Below are 12947 nucleotides of genomic sequence, written 5' to 3'. Positions count from 1 at the left end.
TCGCTGCTGCCGCCGAGCAGATCAGCTGCTGGGCGGCCGCAGCAGCAGCGAGCAGACGAAGATCGGGGTTTCCCCGCCGCCCACGCAAACTTCACCATCTGCGCATGCACGGCCATGGAAAAAAGGGTGCGCGTGTGCAGATGGTGTTTTTACTTCCGCAACCCTACATCGCGAAAAATCGATTATCGCGAGGGGTCTTGGAACGGAACCCTCGCGATAATCGAGGGATCACTGTATAATATAATTTTTATGCAATCTATCATTAATCAATATCCTATTTTTGCATCTATTTATCAGTCTGTTTTTCCTCCCCTATCTCTATCTCCTCCGTCTACCTACTTTCTCCTTCTCTTCCTCCTGCTACTTCACTCCTTCTCTTCTTCCTTCCCTTTCTACTTCCTTTCTCCCCCTTGACCTTTCCCTTAGTGATTCTAATCATAATTCATCTTATATTTAATAACTTGATAACATATTCCCATGCATCTTTTAATTATCGATGTCCCTTCTAAACTCATTGTTTTGTATATAACTCTTTATTCTAGGTATATACTGCTAATCTAATGCTGCCTCCTCAAAATCTAATTTTGTCACCTGGGTTTACCTCCTTTTATTCTCCATTTTCTTCTCTTTTAGTTTGTTTGTTTATCTATCTATCTACCGGTATCTATCTATCTATCTATCTATCTATCTATCTATCTATCTATCTATCTATCTATCTATCTATCTATCTATCTATCTATCATCTACCTACCTACCTACCTACCTATCGCCTACCTACCTATCTAATACCTACCTACCTATCTATCATCTACCTACCTACCTACCTATCGCCTACCTATCTCTCTCTCTCTCTCTCTCTCTCTCTCTCTCTCTCTCTCTCTCTCTCTATCTATCTATCTATCTATCTATCTATCTATCTAGACTTCTATGCCCCCCAATCTCGAAGGACTCAGGGCGGCTTAGAACAATATAAAAAATTACAATTAACAGCAATAATAAAAAGAAGTCAAGGAAAAAAACTAATTCCTAAAATCGTAATTAAAACTAAGAAAATTTAATTGCATACATACTAATCATTCAAACCCATTCGGACACGTGGACAAGCTTGTAGTTGTTTTAGGGTTGTTTGAGGGCCTCCAGACCTGCTGGAATAGCCAGGTCTTCATGGCCTTATGGAAAGTCAGCAGGGTGGGGGCAATACAGACCTCAGGGGGGAGTTGGTTCCATAAAGTCAAGGCAACAATCCACAGACAAGCTAGTACTTCTGGATCATCACATTGATTAGGACAGGAGGAGTCAGCAACCTTAAACACTCAAAGAGCCATTTGGACCCATTTCTCACAAAAAAGAAAATACCAGGAGCCACAAAACCCTCCATATATTGTATACTGTATATTGTTTTTTACTTTTAGGCTATGTATAAAAATACGATAGTATTTTGCATTTATTACGTCAATGAACAGAGAAAACAAAATTTTATTGCTGCCTGCAACAACCGCCCGTAATTACACAGTAATTAGTCCAGGAAGACACACACCACACGATAAAAGGAAAACCCAAAAGTTTTTATAAACAGAAAAACAGAAACCGCTCCCTTTTTAAATGTCAAAGGGATTTTCTGGTACACACAAGGCACAGGTTAAATGCAGTCCAATTGCTCACCCAATAACTGGGAAATTGAGTCCAATTCTAAAGTCCAGAGACTCCACACACAATCTTGAACAGCACAAAAACCACAATCTTGATGAAACAATGAATCAGATAAACTGCCATGAGGCTAAACCAGCACGCTGCACTTTTATCTGTAGCACTAATTACAGCAGCCCCACCCAACCACAGATGGCCTTATTTTCTCTTTTAATAATCCTTCAGTTGTTGTCTCCTATGCATCACCCTGTGAACTGCCCCAAGTCTTCGGAGAAAGGCGGCATACAAATCTAAATAATAATAATAATAATAATAATAATAATAATAATAATAATAATAATAATAATAACAACAACAACAACAACAACAACAATAACAATAACAACAACAACTTGTGCTGGAACTACCATTTACCAGTGGAAAAGAACTGGTGGGATCATAAGCCCCAAAAAGTGGTTGAAAATGAGCAAGCAAAACTACTGTGGGACTTCCGACTTCAGACAGACCGAATTCTGAAGCATAACACACCAGACATCCTGATTGTGAAGAAAAAGAAAGTATGGATCATCGACATCGCAATCCCAGGGGACAGCAGAATTGAGGAGGAGCAGCTAGAGAAATTAGTGAAATACGAAGATCTAAAAATCGAGCTGCAACAACTCTGTCATAAGCCAGTGGAAGTGGTCCCAGTGGTACTTGGCACACTGGGCGCAGTTGTAAAGGATCTCAGCGGACATTTGAAAACCATCAGAATTGACAAAATCTCCATCTGTCAATTGCAAAAGGCCGCTTTACTGGGATCGGCACACATAATTCGCCGCTACATCACGCAGTCCTAGGTGCTTGGGAAGCGCCTGATTGGTGATGAAATACGAAATCCGGCATAGTGATCTCGTTTGCTGTGTTGTATTGACATAATAATAATAATAATAATAATAATAATAATAATAATAATAATAATAGTAATAATAATAATAATAATAATAATAATAATAACCTCTCAAGGCAATTCCCCTTCCAGTGGAGTTTGACTCTTGGTAAACTAATGAAAATATCCATGCCGTACTTGGACTGTCAGCCAAAAACAGATTGATATTTTTCTTCAAAACAAAAAAAATAAGAAAGTCTTTTTGCCTCCTGAAAAAAAGCACCTTTGGGACATTGTTTTCATTCCGTCTTGAACTGTCGAATTCCTAAAATATGAGCAGTGGAAGAAAAATGCACATACCTTCCAGCTGATGAATACGGGCATTGCGCAAGTCCAGAAGTTGGTCCATCTGCTTTTGCTGGTCCTCGTGTTCTTGTTTCTCCTGTCTGGACAGTGTCAGCACCTTCTCCAGCTCCACCTCCAACCAAAAGAGCATTCAAGAAGCTCAACTACAAATAGGGATGGTATTCACTTACTTTCCCTAGTGGTTCGCAAATATTAGCGTGCGTGCGCTAGCTTTGCTAACATGCGCCTCCTCTCTGCATGCGCACGACCTTCTGCACATGTGCTTTTCTTGTGTGAACAGCTTGCATGCTTGCACACAGCTTCAAAATTTGCCCAAATAGGCCAACTTGCAGATCGCTACTACCAGTTCATCCAAACTGGTGCAAACAGGATGAATACTACATTTGACTACAACTCATACCAACTTCATCATTTGACTTGTTGACTATTTGGGTCCTATTCTTTTTAATATGTTTGTGAGTGACATAGGGGAAGGTTTGGTAGGGAAGGTTTGCCTATTTGCCAATGACTCTAAAGTGTGCAATAGGGTTGATATTCCTGGAGGGGTCTGTAATATGGTAAATGATTTAGCTTTACTAGATAAATGGTCAAAGCAATGGAAACTGCAGTTTAATGTTTCCAAATGTAAAATAATGCACTTGGGGAAAAGGAATCCTCAATCTGAGTATTGCATTGGCAGTTCTGTGTTAGCAAAAACTTCAGAAGAGAAGGATTTAGGGGTAGTGATTTCTGACAGTCTCAAAATGGGTGAGCAGTGTGGTCGGGCGGTAGGAAAAGCAAGTAGGATGCTTGGCTGCATAGCTAGAGGTATAACAAGCAGGAAGATGGAGATTGTGAGCCCCTTATATAGAGCGCTGGTGAGACCACATTTGGAATACTGTGTTCAGTTCTGGAGACCTCACCTACAAAAAGATATTGACAAAATTGAACGGGTCCAAAGACGGGCTACAAGAATGGTGGAAGGTCTTAAGCATAAAACGTATCAGGAAAGACTTCATGAACTCAATCTGTATAGTCTGGAGGACAGAAGGAAAAGGGGGGACATGATCGAAACATTTAAATATGTTAAAGGGTTAAATAAGGTTCAGGAGGGAAGTGTTTTTAATAGGAAAGTGAATACAAGAACAAGGGGGCACAATCTGAAGTTAGTTGGGGGAAAGATCAAAGGCAACATGAGAAAATATTATTTTACTGAAAGAGTAGTAGATCCTTGGAACAAATTTCCAGCAGACGTGGTTGGTAAATCCACAGTAACTGAATTTAAACATGCCTGGGATAAACATATATCCATTGTAAGATAAAATACAGGAAATAGTATAAGGGCAGACTAGATGGACCATGAGGTCTTTTTCTGCCGTCAGACTTCTATGTTTCTATGTTTCTATTTGTAGAATTGCATTAATTCACCAGCTGGTGTCCTCGGACAATTATTATCCTTCCAGCTGACCTGGTCATTGGCCAGGGAAGATATCAGATGTGGAGCGGGCCTTCTAAGAAATGAGAATTGTTGATATCATGGACTTTCCGCATCCTAAGTGTTAGTCAATAAGGCTTATGTATATTCAACTGAAATGCAAATGTGCAAAATTGGATTTCTATCCAAGCTTAACCTCAGACGGAACGTTGTTCATCTAACTTGAAACTTGTAAATATACACTTAGAACAACTTTGCTGCTCGTGTCATATTTTATTTTGCATGTAATGCTTTATCCTCAAGGTTCCCCCATCTTAGGCATTGGATAGATTTTGGTCGCACCTGATAATCCCGATTGATGCGATGCTGCAAAATGACCATGTTGCGTGTCTTCTCCAGTTCGAACACTGTCTCTGCGTGTGCAGCCTCAGCCTCGTGAAGTTGTCGCTTTAGGCTGTCCTGGATGAAGATGTCAATCTTTTCCTCATCTTTTTCTGGAACTTCTGCTGATAGGCTCTGGAAGGAAGGAAGGAAGGAAGGAAGGAAGGAAGGAAGGAAGGAAGGAGGGAGGGAGGGAGGGAGAGAGGGAGGTGGAAGGAAGTAGCAGGGGAGAAGGAGAGAGGAAGGGGGAGAGAGAGAGGAAGGAAGGAGGAAGAAAGGAAGGAACAGGGTGGAAGGGAGAAAAGGAAAGAGGAAGGAAGGGGAGAAGGAAGGAAGGAAGGAAGGAAGGAAGGAAGGAGAGGGGAAGAAATGAGAGAGAGAGGAAGGGGAAGGATGGAAGAGGGAAGGAAGGAAGGAAGGAGGAGGGGAGGAACAGAGAGAGGGAAAGAGAGGGAGGGAGAGGAAGGAAGGAAGTAGCAGGGGGGAAGGAGAGAGGAAGGGGGAGAGCGAGAGGAAGGAATGAAGGAAGAAGGAAGGAAAGAACAGGGGGGAAGGGAGAAAAGGAAAGAGGAAGGAAGGGGAGAAGGAAGGAAGGAAGGAAGGAGAGGGGAAGAAAGGAGAGAGAGAGGAAGGGGAAAGATGGAAGAGGGAAGGAAGGAAGGAAGGAGGAGGGGAGGAAGAGAGAGAGGGAAGGAGAGGGAGGGAGAGGAAGGAACGGGAAGGAAGGAAAGAGCAGGAGATGAAGGAGAGAGGGAGTTATAAAAAGAAGGAAGGAAGGAAGGAAGGAGGGAGGGGGGAAGGGAAGGAAAGGGAAGAAAAAGAAATAAAATGAAATATGGATTTTAAAATGCTTGGAATTGTCAAAACAATTCAATGTGATGCTCTACCACTCAGAAAAGATAATTACTTATTCACTATCACCTGTAGTATCTTTGTATTTGTTTCTGCTTTCCTATTCTGCATCAAAATTATTTGCAAGGTTGCAAGCACGTTTGCTTCTTGCTTGTTCAGAATCCTTTTCAGATGGAATTAAGAGAAACTGCTTCAAAAATCACTAATCCCTTTGCTGCCCAGCCTGGATTCATAACAACCTACCTGAGTTGGGTTGGGTTGAGGTGGTTCTTCCAGTGCCTGGGTTTCCAAAATAACCATCCTCTCCTGAAAAGAGTTGATTTCCTGTTTCAGCGTGTCATTCTGATCTTGTCGAACAAAGCAAAGGAATTACTATGAGTATCTCTTCTATAACCCTCATCATGTATTTTACTATGTGTGTGTGTGTGTGTGTGTGTGTGTGTGTGTGTGTGTATATATATATATATATATATATATATATATATATATATATATATATATATATATATATACCCACTAAAACCCTCATTGTGCATTGGACAATGAGCCGCCCCGAGTCTGCAGAGAGGGGCGGCATACAAATCTAAATAATAAATAAATGAATGAATGAATGAATGAATGAATGAACGAACGAACGAACGAACGAACAAAAAAATAAAATAAAATAAATTAATAAATTAATAAATTAATAAATTAATAAATTAATAAATTAATAAATTAATAAATTAATAAATTAATAAATTAATAAATTAATAAATTAATAAATTAATAAATTAATAAATTAATAAATTAATAAATTAATTAAAAATAAGAAATTAGTATATTTTAAAAGTGTTTAAAAATCAAACCAAAAGGGTTGATTAGATTTGGCCAATCAATTTTTGTTCCAAAAGATGCATTAGAGTTTATTTTCAGGGCGGGTCTTTTTTTTGGGAATTACAGTACTAAAAACTAGGGCAGAATATCAGCAAATAGCCCGAGCTTGTAAAGATGAATTGAGGAAAGCTAAGGCTCACAATGCAAAAAGGCTGGCGACAAAAGTAAAAAATAACAACAACAAAAAAGAGCTTATTCCAACATGTTAAAAGGAAGGGGGGAAAAAATCAAGGAAACTATTGGTCCATTGCTGGGAGAAACAGTTAAGCGATTCTGGCCTGTGGCACGCGTGCTATAGGTTCACCATCACACGTTTAGACTTTTCCTGTTGAATCAAAGTAGGTATATTTAGATCAAAATCCCTGCATTTTGCCCAACGATTCTGCAAACTTCTAATATCAACTGATCCCTTACCTTTTTCTTTTTTTAGTTGTTCCTTTAGAATCTCCTTCTCTACCAAGGCTGAGTTGAGTTGCTCGTCCAAAGAAGAAGCATTGTCCTTCTGGGGCACCTGGTCCAGTCTTTGTGGTGGAGCATTGATGCAACTGTTGGAAATACGGATGGTAGAAAATCAAGGAAAAGTAAGATAGAATAAGAGAATGACACAGTTGGAAGGCACCTCGGAGGTCTTGCCCTGCATTTGTAAGGTATCTCCAAGCTCATGGAGAAGAGCTCAATATGAGTGTTTAATGGACATATTTGCGTCCCCAAAATCCACATAATTACTGTTACAAATAGAATGGAATGGAATGGCAATGGGAATAGAGTAGAGTAGAATAGTAATGGAGTAAAATATAACAGGAATAGAGCAGAGTGCAGCAGAATAAGAGTAGTGTAGGGTATAGACAGTAGAGTAGAGTAGAGTAGAGTAGAGTAGAGTAGAGTAGAGCAGAGCAGAGCAGAGCAGAGCAGAGTAGTAGACTACAGTAGTGGAGTGGAATGAAGGAGTGAAGTAGAGTAGAGTAGTAGAGTAAAGGAGTGGAGGGGAAGAGGAGAGGAGAGAAAAGAAGAGAAGAGAAGAGAGAAGAAAAGAGAAGAGAAGAGAGAAGAGGTCAGAAGAGACCTTGGAGGTTTTCTAGTCCAACCCCCTGTTCAGGTAGAAAACCCTCTACCATTTCAGTCAAATGATTGTCCAAACTCTCCTTAAAAACCTCCAGTGTTGGAACATTCACAACCTCTGGAGGCAAGTAGTTCTACTGATTGAATGTTACCTGTCCAACAGTCGGTCATAATCCACCTTCAATGAATCTCGCTCTGCTTCCAGGTCTTGGATTCTGTCCTGAAACTGAGAAGATAATAAATGAGAGTCTGTCTGAAACTTCAGATCAGATACGAGGAGGCCAATTAAAAGTACAAAGAGGCCAATTAAAAGTAACCTCTGATCCCAGTGCCTGGCCCAGATTGGATCCTAAAATAAAAGTATCCATTGGAAATTGGCTGCTTGGAGAATTCTGGGAGTGGACATCCACATATGTAAATGCTACCAGGTTTGGCTTGGAGCATCAAAAGGTAAGATACTTCTGCACCAGGTAAAGTACTTTTTTTACTTAAGATGAAGTAAGAGCACTTATGAGTTTCTCCATGTAGAAACGAATGGAGCACAACAGAGGTGGCAGAGAAAGAGGATTCTATAGATACAGGTAGTCTATGAGCCATGACCACAATGGAGGCCAAAATTTGTGTTGCTAAGTGAAATATCTGCTTTGGTTCCATTTTACGACTTCTCTTGCCGCAGTTGTTCAGCAAATCCTTGTGTTTGTTCAGTTAATAACACATTGGTTAAGTGAGCCTGACTTTCCCGTGGACTTTGCTCGCCAGAAGGATTGCAAAAACTAATCCCAAATACCTCCGAGGAAAGTCATTAATATGAACCAGTGGCCACGGCCAAGCATCTGATTTTTGGTATCTGATGGTAGGACAAATGGTCGTTGGTGGAAAAAAAAATCAGACACAACTCCCTCTTTGCAGAGCTGTCATTAAGTTTGAATGGTCTCTCTAAATGAACGGTTATAAGTCGAGGGCTATCTGTTATGGGAGATTAGCCATGAAGACTTTTATAAGTGGGGAGCATCCAGAGTTTGAACTGGACCTCAGAACAAATCAACAGTTACTGTCAGGAGTCATCAAATAGGTGTATCACATAGACTAGACTAGACTAGACTAGACTAGACTAGACTAGAATAGAATAGAATAGAATTCTTTATTAGCCAAGTGTGATTGGACACACAAGGCATTTGTCTCCGGTGAATATGCTCTCAATGTACATTAAAAAAGATACATTTGTCTAGAATCATAATTACATAAATTTATCTAGCACACAAGTGTCAAACTTGCCACATCACATTGCCGTCACGTGACTTAGTGCTATATTTTTTCCCCTTCGCCATGCTGGGATGGGTGTGGCCTGTGTGTGATGGATCTGGTCAGCGGACCACCAGTTTGACATCCCTGATCTAGTAGAAATACCCAAGCACTGTTGTAACCTGTTGGCCACTGGCTCCTCTAACAGCCAAATCAGAGGAGAAAGAAGAGGAAGCGTGGGAGTCAGGGTTGGCTTCGGACTAACATGGAAGCTCCCAGGGGAAATAAGGAAAGGAGCTGGCAGAGAGAGAGAGATGGAGGTGGAAACTGGGCTGTCCTCAGTCCTCAGATGGAGAGTCAACAGCCCCAGGTATGGAGGTGCCTGATGAAGAAGAGGAGGAAAAGCTGGGTCCACTGCCTGACGAGTGGATTTGCAGAAGGCAGAGAAGAGAAGAGCTGTGGAAATCTATGGGCTGATCCTTGGGATGGAAGAGCCACTGCTGCTAGAGAAGCCCCACCCTAGCTCTGGGAATAAAAGGCAAGGCGTGGAGATGAATAGATGTGGCAGATGGCACTGAAAGAGAAACCTTTTGCCAGGCCTGTCGCTCCTAATAAAGGAATCTTTGAGTTAACTTTGTCCAGTTTGGAGATCAAACACTTTGAATCAATGGAAGCCTCCCAGGGATCTTCGCAGGCAGCTCTAAGGAGAATGTGTGGCAGAAGTCAACCCACAGTTCCTCACCTCTTCCAGCATTCCCTGCAAGGGTAAAAGCATTTCCAGTCGGCTTTCCAGCACGGTCACCTTCTGGGTCTTCTCCTTGAGGTTGGCATTCCGATCCTCCAGCTGGGCCAGCAAAGCTTCACTGGCTGACCTCAAGGCCTCTTGGTTCTGGGGTACAAATCCAAAAGAAAGGGGGACTCAGAAGATCTAGTCTCTAGGATAGTGATGGCGAACCTTTTTTCCCTTGGCTTCTAAAAACACATGGGCGATAGCGCTTTCAGTATTTAAGCAGATGTTGGATAACCATCTGTCTGAAGTAGTGTAGGGTTTCGTTCTTAAGCAGGGGGTTGGACTAGAAGACCTCCAAGGTCCCTTCCAACTCTGTTGTTGTTGCTGTTGTTGTTGTTGTTATTATTATTATTATTATTATTATTATTATTATTATTATTACAGTATTATTATTATTATTATTATTATTATTATTATTATTATTATGTCAATACAACACAGCAAACTAGATCACTATGCTGGATTTCGTATTTCATCACTAGTCGGGCGCTTCCCAAGCACCTAGGACTGTGTGATGTAGCAGCGAATTATGTGTGCTGATCCCAGCAAAGTGGCCTTTTGCAATTGACAGGTGGAGATTTTGTCAATTCTGATGGCTTTCAAATGTCCGCTGATATCTTTTGACTCTGCACCCAGCGTGCCAAGTACCACTGGGACCACTTTCACTGGCTTATGCCAGAGTCGTTGCAGCTTGAATTTTAGATCTTCATATTACACTAATTTCTCTAGCTGCTGTTATATTTCATTTATTTATTTATTTATTTATTTATTTGTTTGTTTGTTTGTCTGTCTGTCTGTCTGTCTGTCTGTCTGTCTGTCTGTCTGTCTGTCTATTTATTTATTTATTTATTTGATTTGATTTGATTTGATTTGATTTGTATGCCACCCCTCTCCGAAGACTCGGGGCGGCTAACAACAATAAAGAAAACAATGTAACAAATCTAATATTAAAAATAATCTAAAAAACCCCAATTTAAGAGACCCATCATACAAACAAGCATACCATGTATAAATTCTATAAGCCTAGGGGGAAGGGGAAAAATTTCAATTCCCCATGCCTGACGACAGAGGTGGGTTTTAAGGAGCTTGCGAAAGGCAAGGAGGGTGGGGGCAACTCTGATATCTGGGGGGAGCTGGTTCCAGAGGATCGGGGCCGCCACAGAGAAGGCTCTTCTCCTGGATCCTGCCAAATGACATTGTTTAATAATAATAATAATAATAATAATAATAATAATAATAATAATAATAATAATAGTTGTTGTTGTTGTTGTTATTATTATTATTATTATTATTATTATTATTATTATTATTTCAAGCGCAGGTCCAAAAGAATGTAGAAACAGAAATATTCCCAACCCTGGAAAATTTGCAATTAAAAAAAATACACAGGAGGATAGATTAAGAATGAATAAAAGGTGGGCTTGTTAGGGCTCAAGTCCAAGTGATGGTGATCAGAATGTTTAAGACAAGAGAAAACTTGGGAGTGGGGGGGGGGAGAACTCTCTTTCAAGGTTATCAGAGAACTTGATGAAGAAAGTGGCAGGAAGACCCTCAGTGAAGCTTGAAGAGCCGCTTCCTCATCCGATCTTAACATTTTTCACAGTTCTGTTCCAAAGTCCAATGGGTTAGGAAACATTCCATGCAAATACCAATAGAAGAGAATATTGGAAGCTCAGGGTTGAATTGTGGGGATCTTTGGTCTTTTCTGAAGGTAGTTGCTTTTTTGCGGATATTTCATTACTTAACTAGGTAACATCACCCATGTTTATCTACCTAATTACCTACCTAATCCCATCACTGATTATGTTATCTGGTTGGGTAATGAAATTTATTTATTTATTTATTTATTTATTTATTTATTTATTTATTTATTTATTTATTTATTTATTATTATTTATTATTTATTATTTATTATTTATTATTTATTATTTATTATTTATTATTTATTATTTATTATTTATTATTTATTATTTATTATTTATTATTTATTATTTATTATTTATTATTTATTATTTATTATTTATTATTTATTATTTATTATTTATTATTTATTATTTATTATTTATTATTTATTTATTTAGTCCAATACACAATACATATTGAAGAGAATGGACATGAAGTATTATATATAAAGAGAAGATATAAAAATAGAGGAGAAGACATATGAGGGAAGAAAAGATATATGATATATGAGATAAAGGAGAGACAATTGGACAGGGGACGAAAAGCACACTAGTGCACTTATGTACGCCCCTTACTGACCTCTTAGGAACCTGGAGAGGTCAATCGTGGATAATCTAAGGGAGAAATGTTGGGGGTTAGGGGTTGACACTATTGAGTCCGGTAATTAGTTCCATGCTTCGACAACTCGATTGCTAAAATCATATTTTTTACAGTCAAGCTTGGAGCGATTAATATTAAGTTTGAATTTGTTGCGTGCTCTTGTGTTGTTGCGGTTGAAGCTGAAGTAGTCATTGACAGGCAGGACGTTGCAGCATATGATTTTGTGGGCAATACTTAGATCGTGTTTTAGGCGTCGTAGTTCTAAGCTTTCTAGACCTAGGATTGATAGTCTGCTTTCGTAGGGCATTCTGTTTCGAGTGGAGGAGTGAAGGGCTCTTCTGGTGAAGTATCTAAATGAAGTATCTAAATGAAGTATCATTTTCTAGGGTGTTGATGTTCGAGATGTGGTATGGGTTCCACACAGATGAACTGCATTCAAGGATGGGCCTCGCAAAAGTTTTGTAGGCTCTGGAACATCCCCCCCCCCCTCTGCGAAGGCACCAGGACTTACCTCATGCAAGACAGTAATCTGAGCTTTGGAGATCACCAGCTCTGAATTCTTCTCCCATAACAATTTCTGCAGCCGAATCAACTCCACATTCTTCTGGACGGAAGCTCTGTTGAACAAGAGGAACAAGTGGACATCGCTCAGTGAGTTATTTCCACCACCCAAACACACAACAAGGCCCATCTGTGCAAAATCAATAGCTTGAGAACAGATTTCTTTACTTAACCAGATACTAAAACTGTGAGATAAAAAAGTCACAAGGAATGTCCTGCTCACCTATACCGGCTTGAAGGAATTTGATATTATACAGCTAGTCCTCAACGTGATCACACTTGAAAGTTTCTGTAGATGTGTATTGTGGTTGGATCACAGCCAGGTCCTCTGGCAACAGACTTCGAGCCAGATGAACCCAGTCCATCTGTGCATGGTCAGCCTGTGTGGCTGTCAGAGGAGTTGGTCAGTAAGGAGGAGGGAGAGATTGGGTGTGAGGAGCCTGAAGAGGCTATGGAACCTCCAACTGGGGCTTTGCCTGGGTCTGATGAGGAAAAGGAGATGAGGGATCCTATCCTGGATGCAAGAGTGAGAAGGATGCAGGGGAGGCAAGAGCAGTTACGCAGGCTCAGAACAAGGACTTGAGCACAGCTCAAGGGTGTATATAAGG

The 12947-nt window shown here is 40.2% G+C and overlaps 1 protein-coding gene across 3 annotated transcripts in view; it reads right to left on the bottom strand.

Annotated features, from left to right (window-relative positions):
• RPGRIP1 (RPGR interacting protein 1) overlaps positions 1–12947 on the bottom strand; it is a 63146-nt gene that overhangs the window by 21918 nt on the left and 28281 nt on the right. The window contains exons 10-16 of one of the 3 annotated variants that reach the window (XM_070727614.1): positions 12290–12395; positions 9448–9594; positions 7616–7689; positions 6819–6949; positions 5772–5875; positions 4638–4811; positions 2876–2993 (exon numbers count right to left, since the gene is read on the bottom strand). In XM_070727614.1, coding sequence (XP_070583715.1) covers positions 2876–2993; positions 4638–4811; positions 5772–5875; positions 6819–6949; positions 7616–7689; positions 9448–9594; positions 12290–12395 — 854 coding nt within the window. The remainder of the gene's footprint in view (positions 1–2875; positions 2994–4637; positions 4812–5771; positions 5876–6818; positions 6950–7615; positions 7690–9447; positions 9595–12289; positions 12396–12947) is intronic. The other 2 variants (XM_070727615.1, XM_070727616.1) reach the window with 2 other exon arrangements.

The sequence above is a fragment of the Erythrolamprus reginae genome, chromosome Z, assembly GCF_031021105.1.
Source record: "Erythrolamprus reginae isolate rEryReg1 chromosome Z, rEryReg1.hap1, whole genome shotgun sequence".
NCBI lineage: Eukaryota > Metazoa > Chordata > Lepidosauria > Squamata > Dipsadidae > Erythrolamprus > Erythrolamprus reginae.
Note: the sequence above shows the minus strand (reverse complement) of the source record. Positions and strands in the feature narration are given on the sequence as shown.